The 22,201-nt window shown below is 48.1% G+C and overlaps 2 protein-coding genes across 3 annotated transcripts in view; one reads left to right on the top strand and one right to left on the bottom strand.

Moving 5' to 3' along the window:
- Positions 1 to 2,532, top strand: part of LOC133238305 (zinc finger protein with KRAB and SCAN domains 1) — a 31,325-nt gene extending 28,793 nt beyond the window's left edge. Inside the window, exons 9-10 of the mRNA XM_061401235.1 lie at positions 62 to 254; positions 1,298 to 2,532. Coding sequence (XP_061257219.1) covers positions 62 to 254; positions 1,298 to 2,133 — 1,029 coding nt within the window. The 3' untranslated portion in view covers positions 2,134 to 2,532. The remainder of the gene's footprint in view (positions 1 to 61; positions 255 to 1,297) is intronic.
- Positions 2,533 to 12,317: 9,785 nt separating this feature from the next.
- ZNF3 (zinc finger protein 3) lies at positions 12,318 to 21,186 on the bottom strand. Of its 2 annotated transcripts, none has more exons than XM_061402600.1 (6): positions 21,096 to 21,186; positions 19,836 to 19,963; positions 17,720 to 17,856; positions 16,633 to 16,724; positions 16,235 to 16,361; positions 12,318 to 14,547 (listed from the first exon to the last, which is right to left on the bottom strand). In XM_061402600.1, the coding sequence occupies exons 3-6, from the start codon at positions 17,772 to 17,774 to the stop codon at positions 13,478 to 13,480; spliced, it is 1,344 nt and encodes a 447-aa protein (XP_061258584.1). In that variant the 5' UTR covers positions 17,775 to 17,856; positions 19,836 to 19,963; positions 21,096 to 21,186; the 3' UTR covers positions 12,318 to 13,477. The 2 variants fall into 2 exon arrangements, with proteins under 2 accessions (XP_061258584.1, XP_061258585.1); XM_061402601.1 differs by having other exon boundaries at positions 17,720 to 17,806.
- Between the last annotated feature and the right edge of the window lie 1,015 nt (positions 21,187 to 22,201).

Here is a 22,201-nt window from a genome sequence, read left to right as displayed (position 1 = left end):
CTTTCATTCTGGTTCTTAAAGTGAGCTGTGCACAGACCCAGCCTTTCATAATTGTCTCTAGGTGTCCCCACCTCCCCGTGAGCAGAAACGGTCATGGGAGAAGATGTCACCCTCAGGAATGGCGGAGGAGTCCCTGAGCAGCCCGCAGCTAGAGTCTGTGGAGACCAGTCACAGATACGAGTCCTGGGGGCCCCTCTACATCCAAGAGACTGGTGAAGAGGAGAAGTTCACTCCCGCGCTGAGGAAGGTTCGAGGTAGGACCATCTCTCAGGCCCCGGCTTGGTGCCCCAGGCCTTTGTGGTGGAAGAAACAGTCATCCTCATTCCTGATTGTCAGGAGGTCCCCTGGGCTGACAGGCAGAATGAGTTCCTTTCTTCCCTCAGGTGTGTCTCAGTCAGTCTTGGCGTGGGAACAAATGACACCCTTGAAGGGAGAGCTGAAGTTTGGTAAGGGGACTGTTCACGGAGGTGAGGGCAGGTTGAATGAACTGATAAGAGATGGTGCTGGTTCATTTGTTCATGACTTAGCGGCCCTGCTGTCATCAGTTTTCAGTGTGGATTTCTCTTTTTCTCCTTTTCTGTGTGTGGATGGGTAGGTGGACTTTTAAGAGGGGTGACTGCTTAGTGAAGTGGTCTAAAAAAGCTTAATGACTTCAGTCAGATTTCAAGAGTTGCTTTGTAACTGAGAGAATGACAGGAAACATGTATTGATAGTTTAAATGATGAAAGTTAAACCCTCATAGGAGTTAAGTACTGTCATTCAAACTACCAAGGATCTGGGATTAGAATGATTATAAATGGACCAAACGTTCTCTTTTATTGCTATTAAATACATTCAACTTCTGTGAGAATCCGAATTTTGTGAGTTTGCCATTAGCCTCTTCGCCCTTAATTATGCTTTTTATTTCCTGCTACCAACTTTGACCCTTCTACAATCTTTCTTTCTTGTTTCTTTCTGCCTGAACATCACCCAGCTTCTTTGTTGCTGTCTCAGTATGCTTAGTTTTGCCTGAAGTTTTGCCTAATTTCCCTCTATATATGAAGTTCTCCTGGCAGACAGCGCTGTGTACTGCTCATGCCATGATAGCTTCTGGTAGGGGCTTGCATGAAAGTCTGGCATTGTAAACTAGATCTGATAATGACCTGTTTGTCTTAAACGTGATACTGTGACTTTGTAGAATGGTATTTGGTTACCCCTTAGAATCCATCAGTGTCACCTGATGGTTCTGTTTCTCATTTAGGTTTTTTTCTCATGACAGGAAGCAACTGACATGTCCTTATCCTGCTTATTGTTTCAGATCGTAAGTCGAAGACCCAGAATGAGGAATCAACAGATAAGGAGGGAAGTTCTGAAGAATCTCATGCAGAAGGATTCAGAAGGGATACACTTCCCATGATTATCACCGATAAATGTGAGGCCAGGTTAGAAAGGCAGTGGGTAAATCCAGAAAAGGAGAGAGGAACAAAAACCCCCCTCCAAGACAAAGGTTCTGCTAAAGGTAGAGAAGTAGTGACTAAACCTGCCCCGGGAGAGAGACGTTACATATGTGCTGAGTGTGGGAAGGCCTTTAGTAATAGCTCAAACCTCACTAAACACCGGAGAACACACACTGGGGAGAAACCATATGTGTGCACCAAGTGTGGGAAGGCTTTCAGCCACAGCTCCAACCTGACCCTTCACTACAGAACACACCTGGTGGACCGGCCCTATGACTGTAAGTGTGGGAAAGCCTTCGGTCAGAGCTCAGACCTCCTTAAGCACCAGCGAATGCACACTGAAGAGGCCCCTTACCAGTGTAAAGATTGCGGCAAAGCCTTCAGTGGCAAAGGCAGCCTCATTCGCCACTACCGAATACACACCGGGGAGAAGCCGTATCAGTGTAACGAGTGTGGGAAGAGCTTTAGTCAGCACGCGGGTCTTAGTTCTCACCAGAGACTCCATACTGGAGAGAAGCCGTATAAATGTAAGGAGTGTGGGAAAGCCTTCAACCACAGCTCCAATTTTAATAAGCATCATAGAATCCATACTGGGGAAAAGCCCTATTGGTGTAGTGATTGTGGGAAAACCTTCTGTAGTAAGTCCAATCTTTCCAAACATCAGAAAGTCCACATTGTAGAGGGAGAAGGATCTTAACCATCAGGTACGATCTTTTGGTGGTTTTTGTTTTTCTTACTTTAGAACGTGAATGCTAGAGATAGCCCAATAATTGCAAAGTTAACTATGGAGTAGATTTTGTTTGTTTGACTCAATGTGAAGGGGATGGAGTGAGAGCTCAGGCAGGGACAGGGTGGGTTCCTCACCTGCCCACCAACTCACTGGGGCAGGGTCCCCTCACCACACTTGACGTCCCATACACCATGCCGGCATTGCCTTTTGTATAGTTACACTGCTGTGTATCCAGTATAATTAAAGAAAAAGCATTAAAACTGTTTAGCTGTTTTAACATATACTCAAGATTATGACTTGTAAAGAAATGAGCCATGTTGAACACAGTTTAATCTAATTCAGAATAAACTTTAAAAGTTCTTGTAATGCCTCAGGACTGTTATTGTAAAAAAAAAAATGTTAATCAACCCTATTCTAGAAAGAGGAAGCTTCCTACTGGTTTTGCTTTTGGAAAATTTGGATTTGGGGTAAATAAAACTTTGAGTACTTGCGAATGTGTGTTAGGAAGTTGCGGCCAGGTATGTAGAGCAGCTGCAGCTTGGTCTTTGTTGTGCTTCTCCTACATACTGAACACTGTTTCTTTTTTTGTCTTTGGGAACATTCTGTCAGCCTCACATCCTTTTTGGTCTTGTGTACTCTGTCTCTGCCAAAGTCTGAAAATCTTGACTCCTTGAGACACTTCCTTCTGAGTTCCAGAAGCCAGTAGTAGGGTATGATTTTACCTTAAATCAGTCGACCTTGTCTTTTCCCTGTGACTGCAGACTCTCTGGTTTCAGGTGTGGCTTTTGGCCAGTTGGTCCTCCTGTTACTTGGAAACCCGACTTCACTCTTTGCTCCTGTTGGTTGCTTATCTTTGTGAGTTTTTTTCCATCTCTTATTGGTAGTCACTGAAATGTCTCTTTGCTGCTGCAGCTCTAGCGTTCACGCAAACCTGCCATGCCAGGATTGAGGACAGCAAGGAAGTGTCATATCTAGTACCAGTTCTGATCGCAGGAAACTGCCTCACGTGCCATCCTGGAATAAGATTAAACTACAGGTATGAGTCCTTGCACCAGCCAAATATGTTAGGGCGGGAGGTGAGGGAGTCATTATTGAAAAAGATTCAGCAGTGCTTGGATATGAACAGATCCTCAGGGAGGCCCACAGAATTAAGTGACTAGGCGCAGCTGGGTGTCTTTCTGGCACCCACTGGAGCTGCTGGTCCAGATCAGGAACAGTAGGAACCTGCTAAGCCCAGAGACCTGCTTCTCGTCCTCTGGTGAGAAGGGCTTGGACCCCAGGTCTGTCCTGTCCCTTACCATCCTGACTCTGCAGTGGTACTTTCTGATGGGCATTGAAGTGAGACAAAGGTCCAAACACTTCTTCAGCTCCCATGAGTCCATCAGCTGAAATCTTCCTCCGATCTCTTTGTCCCAGACTTTCAGCCTTAATTTTGGCAGACCCGTTGTCTAGCCAAGCGACAGCCCAGGAGACACTTTCTCCTTCCACGAGAAGTTGGTGCTCAGTACACAGCTCACAGCTCTGCCCACCAGTTTCCCCTCTCTGGCCTTTAGGGCCACTCCTGAGCAGGGCCGTGTGAATCAGCACATTTTTGGTTCACACATCAAAATACTGAGCTGAACCCTCTGTGAGACAGAAACCCTACTTGTTTGTTCCAGCACATCAAAGGGAAATAAAGCCATAGGTGTGAGCAGAGAGACATCAGTTCAGCAAAGGTAAAGGACGTGGGAATGTGGGTCTCCTGCTTACACCCCTTGTGACTTAGGGGCCTGCTCAGATTGTCTAGTGACTACGTTCATATTTGTCATAAATCACAATATTGCAGTCTGTATGTATTGGGGAAGGTGGGGACAGATTTTGAGGAGAACGGGCTTTAATCTTGAGAGGCACCTGAGTCAGGTGGGATCTTTGCATGGTCTTCAGGCAAAATGAGGCTCTTCTGCATCAAGGGGGAAGGGAGGTGCTTTTGTTAGGCCAGAGGGCTCAGGGGAATTTAGGATTCCAGGTGATAAAGCACTGCTACTGAAATGTTCATCTCGGATACCAGGACCCCAGTCAGGGCCTGGAATTTTGGCCTCAGTGACTAGGCGAGGCTTTTTGTTTAGTCACCTTTGCAGCTCTGCCACCCTTACAACTAAATCCTGCACCTGATTTTCAGAGCAGCCTGCCTTCACTGCAGAAGGAGCACGCTTAAACGCTACCCGGAGGACTTCTGGCTGTCACGACGTGCCCTCAATAGATAGTTGACTGACCCGAGTCTATTGTTTTCTTTCTTCAAAGCTTGAGAGAGGGAAACTCTGCAGCCCTTATAACTGCTTCTGTCCCAGTAACATGCGGGTCACAGAACCAACCACCATTGAGTTTATCACCAGTCTCTCTCTTTTTTTTTAACCACCTGTTCCAGAATCGCATCCTGAGCACTCAATTTCTAGGGCCACTTCCAGTACCAACTGTCAGAGTTTGGATTTCCCTTAAGACAGAGCCCAGGATAAGGGCCTGGGGGCAGAGAGTTTATTTAGGGGACTAGAGGAAGCAGGAGTAAGGAAGCAAGGAGAGAGAGGAGGGCAAGTCAGTACCGGATGCAGTATTGAGCTGGTGCTAATGTCAGCAACCAGTGCTCAGGTCTGCTGGGGACCTTCAGAGATGGGGGAAGACCACTGGTCTACCTGAGCTCTGCTCAGCCCCAGTGCCCACCTCCCACAGTTAGGAGGCCAGTGCCTGCTGGGCTCCAGGAGAGCACTTGAGGACCCCTGGTGGGCTGGGAAGGTCACCGTCCCCAGGACTGTGAGGCTGGCTTGGTTTGAAGATGCTTGTGAGCGTTGCCTCATATGTCACACAGACACACATTCATATGCACACATACACAGGACTCCTGGCCAAGCTTCCAGGTTTAGCAAATAAAAGCACATTTGGATTCCAGGTAAACAATATATTTGGAACATACTTATACTGAAAAAACTATTCAATGTCTGAAATTAGGGTTAGAGTATCTGGGCATCTTATCTGGCAGTCCTACTCCCAGTGTGTGTGAGCAGCAAAGCCTCCACCTCTCTGTCCAACGTACTCCAGATACCAAGAGCATAAGGGAGCAGAGGAGAAAGAGAGAAACAGGACGTCATCAAAGTGCTTTAAAGGACGCTGTCAAGAAAGTGAAAGGACCACCCACAGAATGATAGAACATTTTTGCAAATCGTGTATATGTGATAAGTCACTTTTATATTGAATATATTTACATCTGAGTAATGACAACCAATTGAAGACAGGCAAAGGAAAAAGATAAACCTGTGGACAATAAGTTTATGGAAAGGAAAGGTACTCACGATAGCCATGAGAAAAAGGCAAATCAAAACCACAATGAAACCACATCATACCCACTAGGATGGCTGTAATAAAAAAAACATCAAGTGTTGAGGATGCAGAGAATTCAAAAGCTCATACCCTGGCAGTGAGAATGTAAAATGTGACAACCACTTTGGAAGCCAGTCTGGCATTTCCTCATTAAATACAGCATTTGACTGAAATTCCTACCCTAGATATGTACCCAAAAGAAATGAAAACATCCACACAAAAACTTGTACACAAATGTTCAAAGCAACATTATTCATAATAGCCAAAAAGAAGAAAAAGCCCAAATGTTTCCATCAGTGGATGAAAGAATAAACAAAATGGGGTCATCCATAGAATAGAATATTATTTAGCCGTGAAAAGGATGATGTATAGATTCCACGCTGCAACATACATAGGTGAAATGACAGCATTATACTAAGTGAAAGAAGCTTAGACAAGAAAAGCCACATTTTGTATGACTATGATTCCAGTTAACATGAAACGTCTAGAACAGGCAAATGCATGGAGACAGAAAGTAGACTGGTAAGTTGTCTAGGGCTGGGGGAGTTGGGAGGTGAGGAATGACTGTTAAAGGGTGTGGGGTTTCTTTCTAGGATATGTCAAATTGTGATGACTGGTTAGACACTCTGGATACTAAAGACCACTGGATATGGTGATGAATTACATCTCAATAAAGTTGTTTTTAAAACAACACACAAGCTCAAGCAAAGGCTTTGCCAAGTGGCCAGCCTTGGTGGAGCAATGGAGGATTCACGCCGTGGAGACCAGTGGATGCCCATGTAGGCTGTTGCTTAGTAGAAGATGTACCGGGCCAGGGACTCAGATGTGAAAAGACAAGATTCACACCAGCAGTTAATCCTTGCATGTAATATCTGGGGAAATTTTCCATCCATTTCAACTGGAATCGAGGATCAAGAATTCTGTGTGAGAAAATCTCCTCCCATCTGAGAGTCGACTTTCAGAGCACAACCTTCCTAGATGGCAGCACCCCTCTCTAGACTGCGAATGTGGCAAACAGCCCTCTGCAAGAGCCCTTTGCAGCTGCTGTCCTTGGGCTTGGAGTGCTTTCCCCCAGTTGTGCACATACTGGGAATTCAGCAACCTGGAAAGAAGGGCAGGACGCTGCAACCAGGGAACGGTACCAGCAAAGACACTGTAGTGGAAGTAAGTGGCAAGCACATGAGGAAGGGGCTGGGGTCCTGGGGAGGCTGGTGAGCGGAGAGGCCTCTGTGGTGGGTTGTGGAGTCAGTGGTGAAATCTGACAGGACAGAGTGACAGTCCCCAGACAGGTGTGAGACGTAAAGAAAAGGGGGTGGGGTTACACCAGAGGATCATTCAGCTGGTGAAGTTCGGTGTTTCTGTGGTGTAATTAGAGCAGATATGAATTACTCAGAACTTCTATGTTTAATTCAGGATACAAGGCAGGTGACATAAGTAGCTTTATGAGCAATTTTTTTTGGTCACTTGCTACTCCATGAGTCTGATGATGCATCAGCCTCTTCCTGCAAAAGAGACCATCTGAACTTCCTTTTCATTGGAACTTTTCGTCTGGAGTCCACACTGTGGTAAGGCAGACCGGGAGGGAAGAGGGTTGCAGTGGTATTTCACAGTTCTGGACAGTTTTGTCATGATGATGTCCGCCTGCCCTCAGCCTGAGTGTTGTACCACACGGAACAACACACAGCACAGAAGGTCCTGCACGCGGGCACGATGGTGACGGTGACTGATGTCGAGATGGTCTGGGGTGGTATCCAGGGAAACATGATGGAGTCTGGAGGGAAGGAGAAGTCACACCCTCGTAACTAAAAAAGGAACAGTTGCCTGTATTTACTGACCCCTGTTCTCAATTCAGCTTTAATGCTATTTGCTCACTGAAGCTTTTTTGTGCCGGCCACGTGCTCTGTCCACGTGGAATACCAGCTGGCTTCCTGTGACTCCCCGTTTAATTTGCAGAGTCAACACCGTGGTGTAAGTAAGAACCCAAGCTCCAGAGCCAGACTGCCTGGGTTTGAACCCCTGTTCCACTGCTTACTGTCTCTATCATGCATCGGGTTCTCATCCATAAAAAGAGGGGTGTTAATATGACTAACAGCACATATGATCGTATGAAGATAATGCTGACTTTCCTGTCCATGCTAGCGCATAGATGGTCAGTAAAGATACCTTGTCATGATGGTTACCAACCTCTCCTGGGGTCTCACTCTGGCTCCCATTAGGCTGGCGTCCCCTTAGTGCAGGAGCTGTGGGTGGTTCATCTCTGTATCCCCCACGGCACTCACTGAGCTGCTGGCAAAGAGCTTCAAGGATCAGTGGCAGGAGATCTGGGGAGACTGTGATGAGTGCCTCTGAGTCTCCCTGCACCGTCTATTGTGCCTGGAGAACTCCCCTCCCTCCTCTCCTTCGTTTTTTCTTTCCTGAAGAAAAGGGAATAAAAATGGGGCAATAATAGTACCCACCTCGCAGGCTGGCTACAAAGATTAAATGAGTTATCAGGTAAAGCGCTTAGAACAATGCCTGATACACAGCATGTGCTCCATGGCTGGTACTCCTTACTACCTTTATTTTCCCTTTTCCTTGGTGTATATTTTTTTCTGATTATGAATGCCATACTTATTTGTGGTAGAAATGTGTAAAAATGTAGGAAAAACCCCCCACCAGAGTGAAGGAGACAGAGGTATGAACAAATAAGGAGAAGACAGAGGAGGAAGAAGATGAGCACAATCGAGCATGTGTACAAGGTGCAGAGGCAGCTGGAGGAAATGGTGGGCCTGGTGGGGCCGGAAGGTGGCGTCCCCCAGGCCCTGGGAAGGCTCCACAGACTAGGGGAAAGTTCCAGAGGAGGAGGTTTGCAGAGAAGAATAGGAGCTTGTTGGGTGGATGAGGGGGAAGGCCATTAGCATGTGCAAAGGCACAAGGCATTAAATGACATCCGGGCGCTGTCACTACCGTTCTGCATTGCCCCCCGTGTGTTGGAGGGGAGGAGGGTCGGGAGAGTGGGTAGGGCCGGGAAGTGAGAAGCCCTGTGTCCACAGGAAGAATCTGGACTCTGACCTGGGGGATGAGAAGGGACCCTTGGACGGCTTGGAGGTGCCATCATCCAATCAGCATTTAGGAGAGATGACTCCAGCACAGGCAGGACCAATGGGCTGGAGGAGACTTTGGGAGCAAAGAGACCTGCTGTTAAGGCTGGTGCCAAAGTCCGGAACAAGTTAGAGACGGCTTCGGCCGCTGCGGAAGCCCCCGGAATGGGCCATACAGGATGGGCTGGAGACGTGGAGGGAGAGGATGTGGAGAGGAAAAGTAGCGAAGCCAGAACGACGCCCACGTCTGGGGCTTGACGGGGAAGTTGCCGTCATCAGCCAAAGCAAGGGATACACGAGGGAAACCATGTTTGTGGAGGAAGGTGCTGAGAGTCTCTTGTCATTCCCAAGAAACCACGCTGGTGACCATACTTATCTGTGTGCAGATGATAGTCCATGAGAATTTTTATTCATTAAAAAAACCCTTCAGTTCTTCATTATTGATATACTTAATGCACCTGACTGCTTAAGTGGAAGAAAACTTAAACTATAAACCATTTGTTGTTCAGTCGCTAAATCACGTCTGACTCTTTGCGACCCCGTGGACTGCAGCACACCAGGCTTCCCTGTCCTTCACTGTCACCCAGAGTGTGCTCAAATTCATGTCCATCCAGTCAGTGATACTATCTAACTATCTCATCCTTTGCTGCCTTCTGTCTCTTCTCTTGCTTTCAGTCTTCCCCAGCATCAGGGTCTTTTCCAATGAGTCAGTTCTTCACATCAGGTGGCCAAAGTATTGGAGCTTCAGCTTTGGCATCAGTCCTTGCAGTGCATATTCAGGATTGATTTCCTTTAGGATGGACTGGTTTGATTTCCTTGAAGAAAAAAAAAAAAATCTTTGGGGAGCTTTTAAAGACAATCTTTTAATCAGAAAGGAACAGTTTGCTAAGATGTTCTTTTCTATCACCACCCTGTGGTTCACACTGCTGGCAACTACCATGTTCGGGTAAAACCAGGCTTTTCCCCTACTTGGAAACTGAACACAGAATATTCTCAGAGTTATTTCAGTTGGAGCTCAAAGGACAGGTATAACTTAGGGTGGGCAGGAGGCATCAGGGATAAAATTGCTTTGTTATTTTTGTTCTGACTGATAATGTCCCTGTGAATCACTCACAGGTGAGAAGGCAGAGCTAAGAGTGGGAGGCAGGAGCGCAGGAGAGGGCGGCACTCAGCACAACTTAACATCCAGTGATTTTGCCTGGGGCAACGACCAGCCTCCCATCCCTACACACAGCACCACGAAGACTGGAGAGCCATCTGCCAGGGGCTACTGAGCGGAGGTTGAAGATGCTTACCAAGGCCCTTCTGGATTCTAATTCTCATTGGCTGGAGGTAGGTAGCTGGAGCACGATGCAGGGGAAGTGAACACAGGGTGTGTTTGGGGTTCATTACCATCCTGCTATTTGATGCGACAGACTTTTTGCTTGAGCAAACCTTAGACTTCCAAACCTTTTCTTAGGCCCCCTCTTCCTTGTAAAATCTAGTTTTAGTGAGTCCCCTGTCCTTCACATCTGAACCCCCTTAATATCTAGTCATCCCGCACCATCACCCCAGGGAGATGTCCAACTACCCTGCCCTTTCTCCAGCAAGAATCCTAAGTCAGTTTAGCCAAACCCCTCTGACCCCTAAAGCTTCCCCTTAGAAAGTTCCCATCCACTGACCCCCTCCCTGCTCCTTTGCTATAAATCCCCATGTGGCCATACAAAAACCACTTGGGAAAGGGTCAGGAAGAGTATGTGCCACGGGTTTGCTTCCATTATGACCTTCACTTGGAAATCCCCCCGCCTCCAAGACCTCAATTCTGAAACCTTGCCCTGTAACAGCAATCCATCTTTCCCGCTCAGGACTTGATGCTGGTCAGATGTAAGAGGATGAGAATAATTAATCTTTTTAAATTTTTATTTATTTTTTTGGCTGCACTGGGTCTCTGTTGCTGCTCTGAGGCTTTCATTGAGGTGAGCATGGGCTGCTCTCTAGCTTCCTGGCGCACAGGCTTCTCAGGGAAGTGGTTTCTCTTGTTGCAGAGCACAGGCTGTAGGGTGAGAGGGCTCAGTAGTTGGAGAGCACAGGCTGTTTCCCTGTGGCATGTGGTATCTTAGTTCCCAGGGATTGAACCCGTGTCCCTTGCATTGGCAGACGGATTCTTAACCACTGGACCACCACCTCAGGCGTTTTGACCTTGAGCAATTTATAGAAATTCTGAGAGGGGCCAGTTTATGGGGGAAAAATGTATCTGGTTTGAAAGAAACAATTTGAAACTTTCAAAAGGCCCAAATGTAAATGCCCCACAGTCTGATGAGACCAGAGACTGGAGGTTGGGAGAGATCAGGACCACGTGTGCAGATGTAAAAATTAATTGAAGTTAATAGTTGAGGTCATTGGAGTAAATGGGTTCCCAGGGTAACAGCATAGGCATAGAAAGAGACCACTGATACCGTGACTGAATATGGAGGAATGCCCAGTTAGGGACAGAAAAGAGCAATCAGGTGGAAAGGGATGAATCATCTCGACACTCAGGTGAATCAGATGTTATAGCTATTTCAAAGGTGGTTTTTTTAATGTATTTTTCATGCAGTGGCCCTGCTGAATCTCAGGTCCCCGTGAGAAGCTCTGAGGAGTGACGGTCATGATCTTTTTGGAGTGGAGGCGGTCAGCGCCAGGGCAGAGAAGGGACTGAGCCCTCCCGTGCAGTGACAGGCCATCACCCAGCAGCTCCACGTGCTCAGGAGTCTTTCCCAGAGCTTCACAACTGCACCTGCACACGAGGAGCAGGCACCTCCTGCTGCACTTCCTCTCCTTCACCACGCAGAACCTAGTGAGGCCTTGCTCAGCGTTTAGCTCCTAGAAACGTTCTCCATTTCATGACCAGTTCTTCTCAGTGTAAATGTTTAGGCTCTACCCTCAGGAAGTATACTTCATGGGTCTGACTAGAACTCAGACACCTGTGTGACTAGCAAGCAGCCTAGTGACCCTGCTGTGATGGTTCATGGTTTGCACTTGGAGAAACAAAGTCAGTCTCAAGTCTGTGGTGGGCGTCAAAGAAGAGCCAAAATTATGAGTTTAAAAAAATTAAAACCATATTAGATGGCCAATCACAGTATATGATCCAGAATTTTTCAGAGGCTAGAGTTCCAGACATTTCCTCATCTTCTCCATCTCAGCTTTCTTCATGACCATAACCCCCCATCCCCTGCCAAGAGCCAAACCAAGAAATCTCAATGTGCCTGTTGTTTTGTTTTGGGCTGTGTGATATGGCTTGCAGGATCTTAGTTCCCCAACCAGGGATTGAACCTTGCACCCAGACAGTGAGAGAACCGAGTCCCAACCACTGGACCTCCAGGAACTTCCTCACTATGTCCATTGTGACCCAGCATCTAAGTAGGCTCCTGTCAAGGATCCCACATTCAGAAGCACCTTTCCAGTCCTGGTTGCTGGTGCGAAGTACTGCACCACACAGAAGGACATGCAGCATGTAAAACCCTAAAGGCAGGCATGTGTAAGCGGCCATGAGAATGAGACAGCCCGTGTGTGGCATGCACTGTGCCGTGTGCAGAGGACAGGCTGGGGTCAAGGGAGGGAGGTTCCAGGTTTGAGATTAGAGGAGAAGTAAATGGTTGTTTGTAAAAAGTTTTAAAGATTAATTTTTTAAGATTCCATAGTCACTAATGTTTGCTTAAACTGAAATAAATTTGGCCCCTGCACAAAGACACACTCAAGCCATCCTTCTGAAAAACTATTCTGTTTAATAGTGCATTTCATTTATGCTACAGATGAGCAGGATTGGGAAAACAGAATGAAAGGTCATCCCTTCTGCTGGGAAAACTTGGGGAGCTCCATCCTAACCCAGCAAGGAGCCCTCCGCTAGGCTCAGGCCCAAGCTTCCGCCTCAGGGCTTTGCTCTCTGCATTCACACTTGGCTGCTGAAGTCAGAGGTGGGGTCGGGAGAGGTCTAGTGGCTGGGGCCAGAGGTCATAGGTCATAGGTCTCAGAGGGCAGGGCAAGCTGGCTGAGCGAGCTCCTTAAAAGCATCCTTGGTAGCTAGGGGTTTAGCTTAAATCACTTTCCATCACAGGAGTGGCCGGAGGAAGAGAAGAGAAGGAAAACTGAGGCCAGCACTAAAGGCTTTGGATCCTTCCCCTCAGGTTATGCTCACGGAGGACCTGGGCTTTGCCATTAGTCCTGTCATAAAAGGGATGAGCGAGTTCTCCACCAAATGCGTGGAGGTTTGGTCTTGCTGCTCCAAGAGCCCGGGAGGATACATGGTCACTACAGAAAACCTCTCAGTGTTCCCCTACACCTGCCCAATGAAATAACAAGTCCCTCAGCACCAGATTTCCATGATTAATGAAGTCAGGAAACCAAATAGCACAATCCTTATCAAAAGAAGAAATCATCAAAATTTAAAGCTGGATTAGAAGCAGTGACTTTGAAATGCAGCCTCCATTTCCCCTTTCTAGCACGAAACACAACCCAGAACATTCTTTCCATTTTCTTCTGTGCTGACTGTGCCAACTCCAACTAGAGGAACCCCTGGAATTTTATTCCTACTGTGCTTCCATCCCCACTGTGGAAAGGCTCTTCTGGTGTGAGAAAAATGGTCTAGTGCAAACTCCCCTCCCAAATGGAAGGAGACTGATCCCAGAGTTTCCTCTGCTCCCAGCACTCCATCTGTTGCTGGCAGCCTAATTCTTCAAGGCTGGAATCATTCCTGGGAAAAATGACTAGGTTAATAATCACGGGGCCAGGATGATTTGCCCAACAGGCCCCGTTCTCTAAGGTGAAAGGTTGGAGTCGGAAGGGACACGTCCTAAGTTCATACTCAGGTAGTAAGGCAGGAGCTCTGGAGACTCAGGAAGTGAGGAAAACCGGTGTGTGCCTCTCTTTCACGTAGACTCTCTGATATTTACTTCAGCAGTGACTTGGAGGGAACTTTTGCTCACTCCCATTACATTCAAAGGCTTCTCTCCAGTGTGAATTCTCTGGTGGCGAACCAGAGCAGAGCTGTACCTAAAGGCTTTCCCACACTCACTACATTCATAGGGATTCTCCCCAGTGTGGATTCTTTGATGCTGAATAAGGCCTGAGCTATAGGTAAACTTCCCTCCACATTCCATACATTCATAGGGCTTCTCTCCAGTGTGGATCCTCTGGTGCTGATAGAGGTGTGAGCTCTGGCTGAAGGCCTTCCCACACTCGTTACATTCATAGGGCTTCTCTCCAGTGTGGATCCTCTGGTGGTGAATGAGGGTGGAGCTCCTACTGAAGGCTTTCCCACATTCGTTACAAGCGTATGGTTTCTCTCCAGTGTGGATCCTCTGGTGGTGAGTGAGGGTGGAGCTCCAGCTGAAGGTTTTCCCGCACTCGTTACATTCATAGGGCTTCTCTCCCGTGTGGATCCTCCGGTGGAGAATGAGAGCTGAGCTGCAGCTGAAGGTCTTCCCGCAGTCGTTGCACTCGTAAGGTTTCTCCCCAGTGTGGATCCTCTGATGCTGAATAAGGTGTGAGCTCTGGCTGAAGGCCTTCCCACACTCGCTACATTCATAGGGTTTCTCCCCAGTGTGGATTCTCTGATGCTGAATGAGGTCTGAAGTTCGATTAAAGCTCTTGCTACATTCATCACACTTATGGGGCCTGTCCCCCACAGGGAGTCTCTGATGGGAAATGAGGTTGGCGCCCACCGTGAAGCTGTCCCTCAGATCGCCGCACTTCTCACTTCTACCTCCTGTGGGGGCTCGCTGCTCCTCAGCTGCTACTTGACCAAACTCCTGCATCTTCCTATTCAGTCTCTCTCCAGAGGAGCTCCCCAGCTGCCTCTTCAGACTGACTTCTTGTTCATAGGCTTCTTCAAACTTAAGACCCTGAGAAATATCCTTCTGGAATCTTCCCAACAGCACCCCATGTGATCCTCTATCTTCAGAAATTTCAGAATCAGGCTCAGTTCTGGTCTCACCATCTGGCACAATATAGAACACAAATATCACTTATTCCTTATGGAAAAAAGGCTCAAAACCAGAGACAGGCTAATCACATCATATTCACAGGCTAAAAGCACATGCCACTTATCAATGTGCAAAAAGGCCTGCCCAGGCTGTATGCAGCTGATGCAGAATAAGAGAACTGGGCCAAAGAAACAGGGAAGGAGAAAAGAAGGAAAATCGAGAAATAAGCTGGAAGTGAAGAGAAAACTGGATCAGGCAGAGGCAGGACAAACTGTTTAATGAAGTGACAAAGTCCTAGAGGTCAGAGGCTCAAGATAAACTGGGAGATGGTGACAGCCGGGCCAGTGAGAGGATGAAAGGGAGTAGGTACAAGAAACGCAACACGGACCAGTCTGTCTCCCACAGGAAGACATAGCCGGGTGTGGAGAAGCAGCAGCAGATCAGGAAGCCGCAACAAGGGTGCAGCCCTGCAGCCCCAGGGGAACAGGACACTCTGGTTTGCAGTCACGTCACCTTCACCAAGTCCATGGGAACAGGCAAGAGACAAAGGTCAACCCACCTCCAGCCCTGGGCCTAGAACACTGTGCTAACTGAGCGGATTTGTAAACAGTTTCTATGTTTGACTTTGCCACTCTCAGCGCTCTGGGGTTTCTAAGGGAACTTCAGGCATAGAGGACAAGTGGAAGGGGTCCAGATGGTTAGCATGTTTAGTCTGTCAGTAACTGAAGGAGTCAAGGCAGGGCAGTGAGCATTAGGGACAGAAAGAGCTGTTCCTCCCTCACCCGAACAGGTGCCTCTCAGGACCTCTCTGCTCTCAGTTCCCTTCCAATCCAGGCCCCTCGGCAATTCCTCTCACTCCAGCCCAGAGATCACGTCAAAATTCAGAAAAGGGAATCCTGCTCATGGGGAAAGACAGGACAAGGTTTATCCTGTTCATACCAAATGGCCCAGAGCTCAATCCCAGACCCAGGACCTGCAGGGGACAGAGAAGACACAGAGAGGGAGGCCTCCCGTGGGAGCGGGGAAGAGCCTGGCCTTGCCCAGGAAAACGTCCTGACAGTGGGTGAGGGGGAAGGAAGGAACAGTCCACAGGCTTAAAGGTTAAGAGGCCAACTGCTCCCTGACACAAGGTGAAATTTCTACAAGGGCAGCAGTTACCCGAGGTCCATCCACAAAGCAACAGGTCCCTAAAGGAAGTCCAACAGAGAAGGGGAGGAGCCTGACAGAGTTCCAGAATCTTCACTTGGACACAGAGCAGTGCCTCACATGTTCAGGGATCCCAATGTGTGAATCTTTTGAGAAAATCTCTAGGTTATATGTTAATGTTAAGTCCTAAGAATAACATGAGAAAGAGTAACAGATTGAGAGTTTAAAGGCCAGGGCTCGGGTCTTCCCAGTCACTAGCAATATGACTGTATGCAAAGCATTTAAGACCTCTGAGCTCTCTTTCCTCACCTATAAAATGAGGATAATTCTGGCTGCCTCAACAGCTGCAACATTGTGAGGACTGAAGGAGAGACTATCTGTAAACACTCTTAAGGAACTACAAACTGCAAATGGGAGTCACTATTATTGTTGTCAGAACTTTCTGAGACGAAGTCAGTCCTTAGATAATGATTTTCAGTGACTCAACTGTTACTAGCAAAGGAGGAGGCAAAGGAAGGCCAAAAGGGAGTTTCACTGAGGAAGCATCGTTCCTACCCAGGGAGAACACGTTGCCGTAATTCTCCAGCATCACGTCCCTGTAGAGGTCCCTCTGGGCAGGCTCCAAACGCTTCCACTCCTTCCGGATGAAGTACACAGCCACATCCTCAAAGGTCACCAGTTCCTGAAACGACACGTTCTCGTGTGCAATTTCTGGCTCAGGGATGAGGCTGGTGGAGCCAGAAGCTAATTCGGGGTTGAGTAACACTTCCCAATATTTGGGAAGTGGGAATGGCAGTCAGGGTGGAGGAAGACAGGAGAGGCTGAGACTAAGTGGAGTCCATGATTCCGCGGGGGAGTCCCACGGTCCTGACGGGGGAAGCACAGAACAGGATGTTGTTGCACAAGAGATTTCCGCAAAGTGGGAGGGGAAAGAAAGGTAAAGCACGGCTCACCTGGGCCTTGGCCTTCAGGAGCGCAGCTGCCAGCATCTCATCCCCCAGACCGCCCTTGTCAGAAAACGTGGGGCCTTTTGAGGAAGGAAGAGCTGAGGACAAGAGGGTCCGTGAGAGTCGATCTGCACTTGAGCCTCTCCACCCGTTACGGAAACTCCTGGGTCCAGGACAACCTAGTACCCCCACTCCTGCATCTCTAAGTTCACTCCCTCTGCCACTGGAAGAGGTGCTCACGGCCAGCGTGGGCCTTGTGGCCTGAGCAGAGACGCCCACAGCCCTGCTGACCCTGGCTCTCTGGTCTGTCCCAGGAGGCACCAGCTATCCTGTTCGTGTCTCTTCCATCGTTCTCCACATTCCAACTCAATCTCTTGGACTTCTTACCCAGAGGAAAGCTAGCTTCACTCCAACTCTGAAGCAAGTCATAATGCCCACGATTCTTCTCTTATTTTCTCGATCCCCAGATCAAATCTACACACTGTAAGTGTTTCCCGTTTCTGTGCTTGATTATGTATCTTTTCCTGTAATTCTTAAGTTAACATATTGGTCCCTGAGAGACTAAATCTCTGCAGATACTAGATTCTGTAGAAGCATGCAGATAAAAATGTTTTAAATGCGTTTTCTTGATAAGCACGGGAATAATACTTCCTTGGACACAAGCTGGCTCCAAAGTCAGTGGCAGTCTGTGAGAGCAAAATACAAATACTTTTCACACCCTTCCTCTTCCTTCTACCCTTTTTGCTTGTAATCTCCAAAGTAACTCCCCAGAGCTCTCCTAAGCACATGCTCCAGAAGAGCACAAACCAGGGCTGTTACAAAGCACCTGGAAAATGGGAGTTTGGTGATTGTCACAGTTTTCTAAATGCTGCATGAGGAACCCACAGCCCTTAAAAATGCCTCAGCTATAAAACCTATCAAGCCGTACTTAATGAATGGCTTCAGTCAGCCTTCCCCACTAGGCTAGGAGTTAGTGAAAGGCAAAGACTATGTCTTCGCCAGTCAGGATTCCAGCAGTTAGCCCGGCACCTGGTGAATGAGCGATTTAAATGGGCATCTGCTGAGTAAGTGAATAAAAGGATAAATTCCTTACCGCTCTCAAGCAAGGCCTGAGGTTCCTGAGATACTCGATCAGCCTGAGTTTCCATGGGTCGTACTAGAAGCTCGGATCTCTGGTCTCCTATTTTCAGAGTCAGCAGGAAGCAGGGTTTGTATGAGAAGGTGGAAGCACTACAGAAGCAAAAGTTCAAGGTTCAAAGATAATTTTAAAAAACCCTCCTGCATACAGAAAGAAGGGAACTAGCATTTCAGTTAGTACCAAAACAGCAAGAGGAAATGCAGTAACTGGGACTAGTCTTTTGGGTCAAAGGCCCAAGTTCCTGGACAACATCCCACTTTAGGCTCCCCAATTCACACTGGGTGGTAGTTCTAACAACAAAAATGGAGAACACAGGTGCCAAATGATGCCATTAACAAAGTTAAATACTAAGCAATTACTCAAATGAGGAACAGTGAAAAAGAGTGTTACAGCTGGCAAAATGTCTAAGTATCAAGTTTTAAGTATACTTGGAATAATGGACAAACGTATACAGATTTTTTTTTAATCCTCATAAACATTTTTCTTCTACTAAAAAGAAAAAAAAAATTTTTACTGTGGTACATTTCTAGCCGTTATAGTAAATGTAGATGCTCTCTTTAGAGGAAAAGGGGCCAAGAAACAGCCCCCAAATAACAGATAGTACAGAATACTTCCAGAACCTCCAGAAGTTCTCTGTCTCATTTTAAAAACCCTGTCTCACAGAACTAGGACAGACAGTGCAGATCTATTAAGATAAATTCGGGCGTTTCCCGGTGGTCCAGTGGTTAGGATTCAGTGCTTTCACTGACGTGGCCCAGGTTCAATTCCTGGTCGGGGAACAGAGATCCTGTAAACCATGCAGCATGGCCAGAAAAAAAGATAAATTCTTCCTCCCTTTCTCCCTGAGACAGTTTTCTGTTCTCAGTCTCAGTCAACGGTGGGATGTTATTGACGGATTTGGGCCCTTTCTGTGGTCCTTCTATAGTCTCATCACAGGGTGTGGGTGGACATATTCGCCAGATTCTGGGAGAATAGTCCCAGTTGCTGTGTCTCCTCGCCCTAAAAAGCAGCAGCCACCTTGCTTTTTTATCTCCTTTCTCTCATAACAGATTTCCTTGGATCAGAATGTAAGTCCCTGAAGCAAGAACCAATGGTTTTTAAAAAGCCTACTATCATTTATTACTCCATTTTTATCCCTACTAAGGTCCCTGCTCCCTGGTTGCCATGGCAATCAAGAGGTCTGTTCTCTGTTGCTCCAGTGAATAACAGTGAGTGTCAAGTTAGTACCTAGACTAAGATTTGAATCTCAAGTACAAGTCTGTCCTCAAGAATCAACAGGTTGAGAAGAGTGCAGCAGTCCTCAGAGCAGCCTGACACTTAGGCAAGAACCTAGGTGAAAACCCCTGGATTTTGTCCGCCTCCCTCTCTTTATTTATCTGCTCATATAACAAACATCTGTTGAGTGCCAACTACATTGCAGGGTACTCCTGAAAGGAGTAAAACAATCAAGAGTGACCGTTGCATTCACCTAAGATATAAAAAGAGAAGGCCCCCTAGAGTCACTCAGAGTTCAGAGAACTCTAGTCTTTGGGCAGCAAGGGGCTGTAGAAGGCCCATCACAATGCCATTATATAGTGAAAAGCAAGGAATCAGGCATGAGCCAGGCCCACTGACAATCAAGGTGACACACCCTCTTGCTATCATCACCCTCCTAGCTGGGGCCCTTCAGCTTTTTCTCAGAGTCAGCCATCTTCTTCTTCCTATTGCCCAACTTGACAATCTCCAGGACTGGTTATAAGCAGACACTCCCAATAAATCCGCTCTCAGTCTAAACTCTCCTTAGAAAGGAAAGTCAGAGGCTCAGACTCCAGAGAAAGAAGTAGCACTCCCTCCTCGCAGCTGGGTTAACCAAAGCTGGAGCTCAAAGGCATACTGTTGAGAACAAGTCCCCAGTGTCTGGATCACTGAACAATGTTTCTCACAGAAAGAAAAACCCCCATTGTGCCCGTAGAGCTTCAGGTCCAGGCAGGGCCCTTCCCCTGCTCCACTACCCATGCGACCCTCTGCAGTGCTCCTAGATGCAGTGTTCCGGGAAGGATGACCGGGCAGTGAGAAGTCGTGGAAGCTTTACCTGCTGGACTCTTTCCTTCCTTCTCTGGAGTTAGTCTCTAGAAGGCCAGAGTAGCAATTATTGTGAACTTGGCAGCCTCTGTTCAAATCCCTGGGAGTTCAGACTTATTTGCTATCAGTGCTGTAGGACTAAGGAAAAGAAAAAGAAAAAGGAATTTCAAATGTTTATGTAAACTTCACTTCTAATCTAGATATTTGGAGTTAAGAGGAAAAGACAAAGAACCTATGCTAATAAATACTGATTAAGACCACAGCTGGTATTTGTGTTGCACCTTTAGAACTGGAATGGAAATCACAGTTCTCCAGGTCAACCTTCCACCCAAGACAAGAAACACCTTCTCCAGTTCTTAAGGTTCTGGCAGCTAACTTGCTACTAGACACTCTCGGCTACTTCAGGGAGTCTGTCCCATTGCTGTACAGGTAAGCCATTAGAAAGGGCTTTGGATGCTTAACTGAAAAAAAATCTACCCCTTGGACTTTCACCTCAGAGTCCTAGTGTCCTGTGTGATAGAACCTTCTCCTTCCGCAGGACTCTCCACTAAACAGGTGAAACCAGATGATGCCCACTCTCCACAACTTCTCTTCTTGGAGATAATAAATAGGTTTAGTTCCTCTAAGTGCCCCACAGATTTCAAGTTCAGGATCCTGCTTCTCTCCATGAGTTTCAGAAAGGAAACACCGGGTCGGTCTGTGTTCAATCCCAGTTGAAAAGCGAATCAAATCAGGGACCTAATACAGCTGAAATGGGACCCAGTTGTACACCTCTCTGAAAAAGACTCGATTTACTGGGCGCCAGGGGGATTCTTCTGTCATCTGAATGGTTCTAACTGCGCTTCCTAGAACCCCTCATTCTCTGGTCCGTTCCCAGCTGATTAAACCCTCCCTCCCACCGGGAGCGCGGATAACTGTTAACATCATATGAAAACGTTTCCGGGAAGGACCAAGTTAGGGTCGCTGTCATCGGCCGTTTAAAGAGAGGGATGCCTCTCCAGCCATACTGGAACTTTGAAGGGCTGGAGCCAGGCGCTGTCGCAGAACCAGAACCGCAGCCCCTTTCCTCCCCCGACGCAGGGCCGGCGGTCAGGGGCCGGGTGCCGGGGTGCCGGGGAAAGCAGAATTGGCACCGGCGCCCCCCCGCCGCCCGGCACCCTGCTCCAGGTGGTCCTGGGGACCCCGCGGGCCGCGGAGGCAGGGACACCACCCCTTCTCCGGCGATCACTGCCTCCGTCCCACCTCGAGCCCTGGGGGCGGCCGGACTCACCCTGGGGGCAGGGACGGTAGATTTAGGGGACCGGACACCAAACAGGCCCCGTTGGACACTGTCACGGACCCACACACCGGGGACAGAACAAAGAACGGAAGTCCCCTCCGTTTCGCTTCCGGGTCGGTCTTAGTCACCCCCTCCACCATCCTGGATGTCCCCCTCCACGTCCACTTGTTCCCTCTAGGAAAATGGGAGGTCTTCGCCTCTCGGTGGTTTGCTGACTGGGCGCGGGGCCCCAGCGCCGAAGCGACAAGGAGGGCCTGCCGTCCCCGCCCCTCGCGCCCCCTGCTGGCCAGGCAGGGAGGGCGCCGCCGCGCACCTGGTCTGCGGCGCGCCTGCCCGGCTGGGGAGCGGAAGGCGGGGCTCAGCGTGCCCAGCGGGTGCCGGCTGTGTGCCCGTGTTGTCTCCCGTGGGGCTGCCGAGGGCCAAGCCAAACGCCCTGGTTCCAAGCGATCCGAGTCCCCAGCTGACCCGCGGCCAACAGGAGGACGCCTGAAGGATTCGATATAGAAAACTCACCCATATTTGAAGTTTCCAAATCAAGCTTATGCTTCCAAACAGACCAAGTTCATGTAAAAGTGCCTCCTTTAAATGACTAAAATCTGAAGAAAACCTTCTGGCCCATCAGAGTTCACATGAGGACAAAAACCTGTACAAGTGATGCGAGCAGAAAAGGCTTGAGTAAATTACCAATCCAGATCCACTCAGATCCGAAGAAAACTGGTGAAGCCCCATCTATGTGAAGAAAGTGTGAAATAAGTGAAACGCTTGAGGGAATGAGGGGCGACGCTTCATGGTTCACTCACGTTTATTCCCTTCCAGGAGGAGTCCTGGAAGTGTCGAATCAAATCCTTCAGATTATAAACAAAATGAAATCTTGTGATCTTCTTGATTCCCCTGTGGCCCTGCCTCGCATTTGATCTCAATTTTCACTGCCTTCAATATTTGTAGCGCAGCCATTCAGCTCTGCAGTACAACCGAACTTACTCTCTGGCTGCTGCTGCTGCTGCTGCTAAATCGCTTCAGTCGTGTCCGACTCTGTGCGACCCCATAGACGGCAGCCCACCAGGCTCCCCCGTCCCTAGGATTCTCCAGGCAAGAAC

This window comes from Bos javanicus, chromosome 25, assembly GCF_032452875.1.
Source record: "Bos javanicus breed banteng chromosome 25, ARS-OSU_banteng_1.0, whole genome shotgun sequence".
Lineage (NCBI taxonomy): Eukaryota > Metazoa > Chordata > Mammalia > Artiodactyla > Bovidae > Bos > Bos javanicus.
This window is presented reverse-complemented; position numbering and strand designations above follow the sequence as displayed.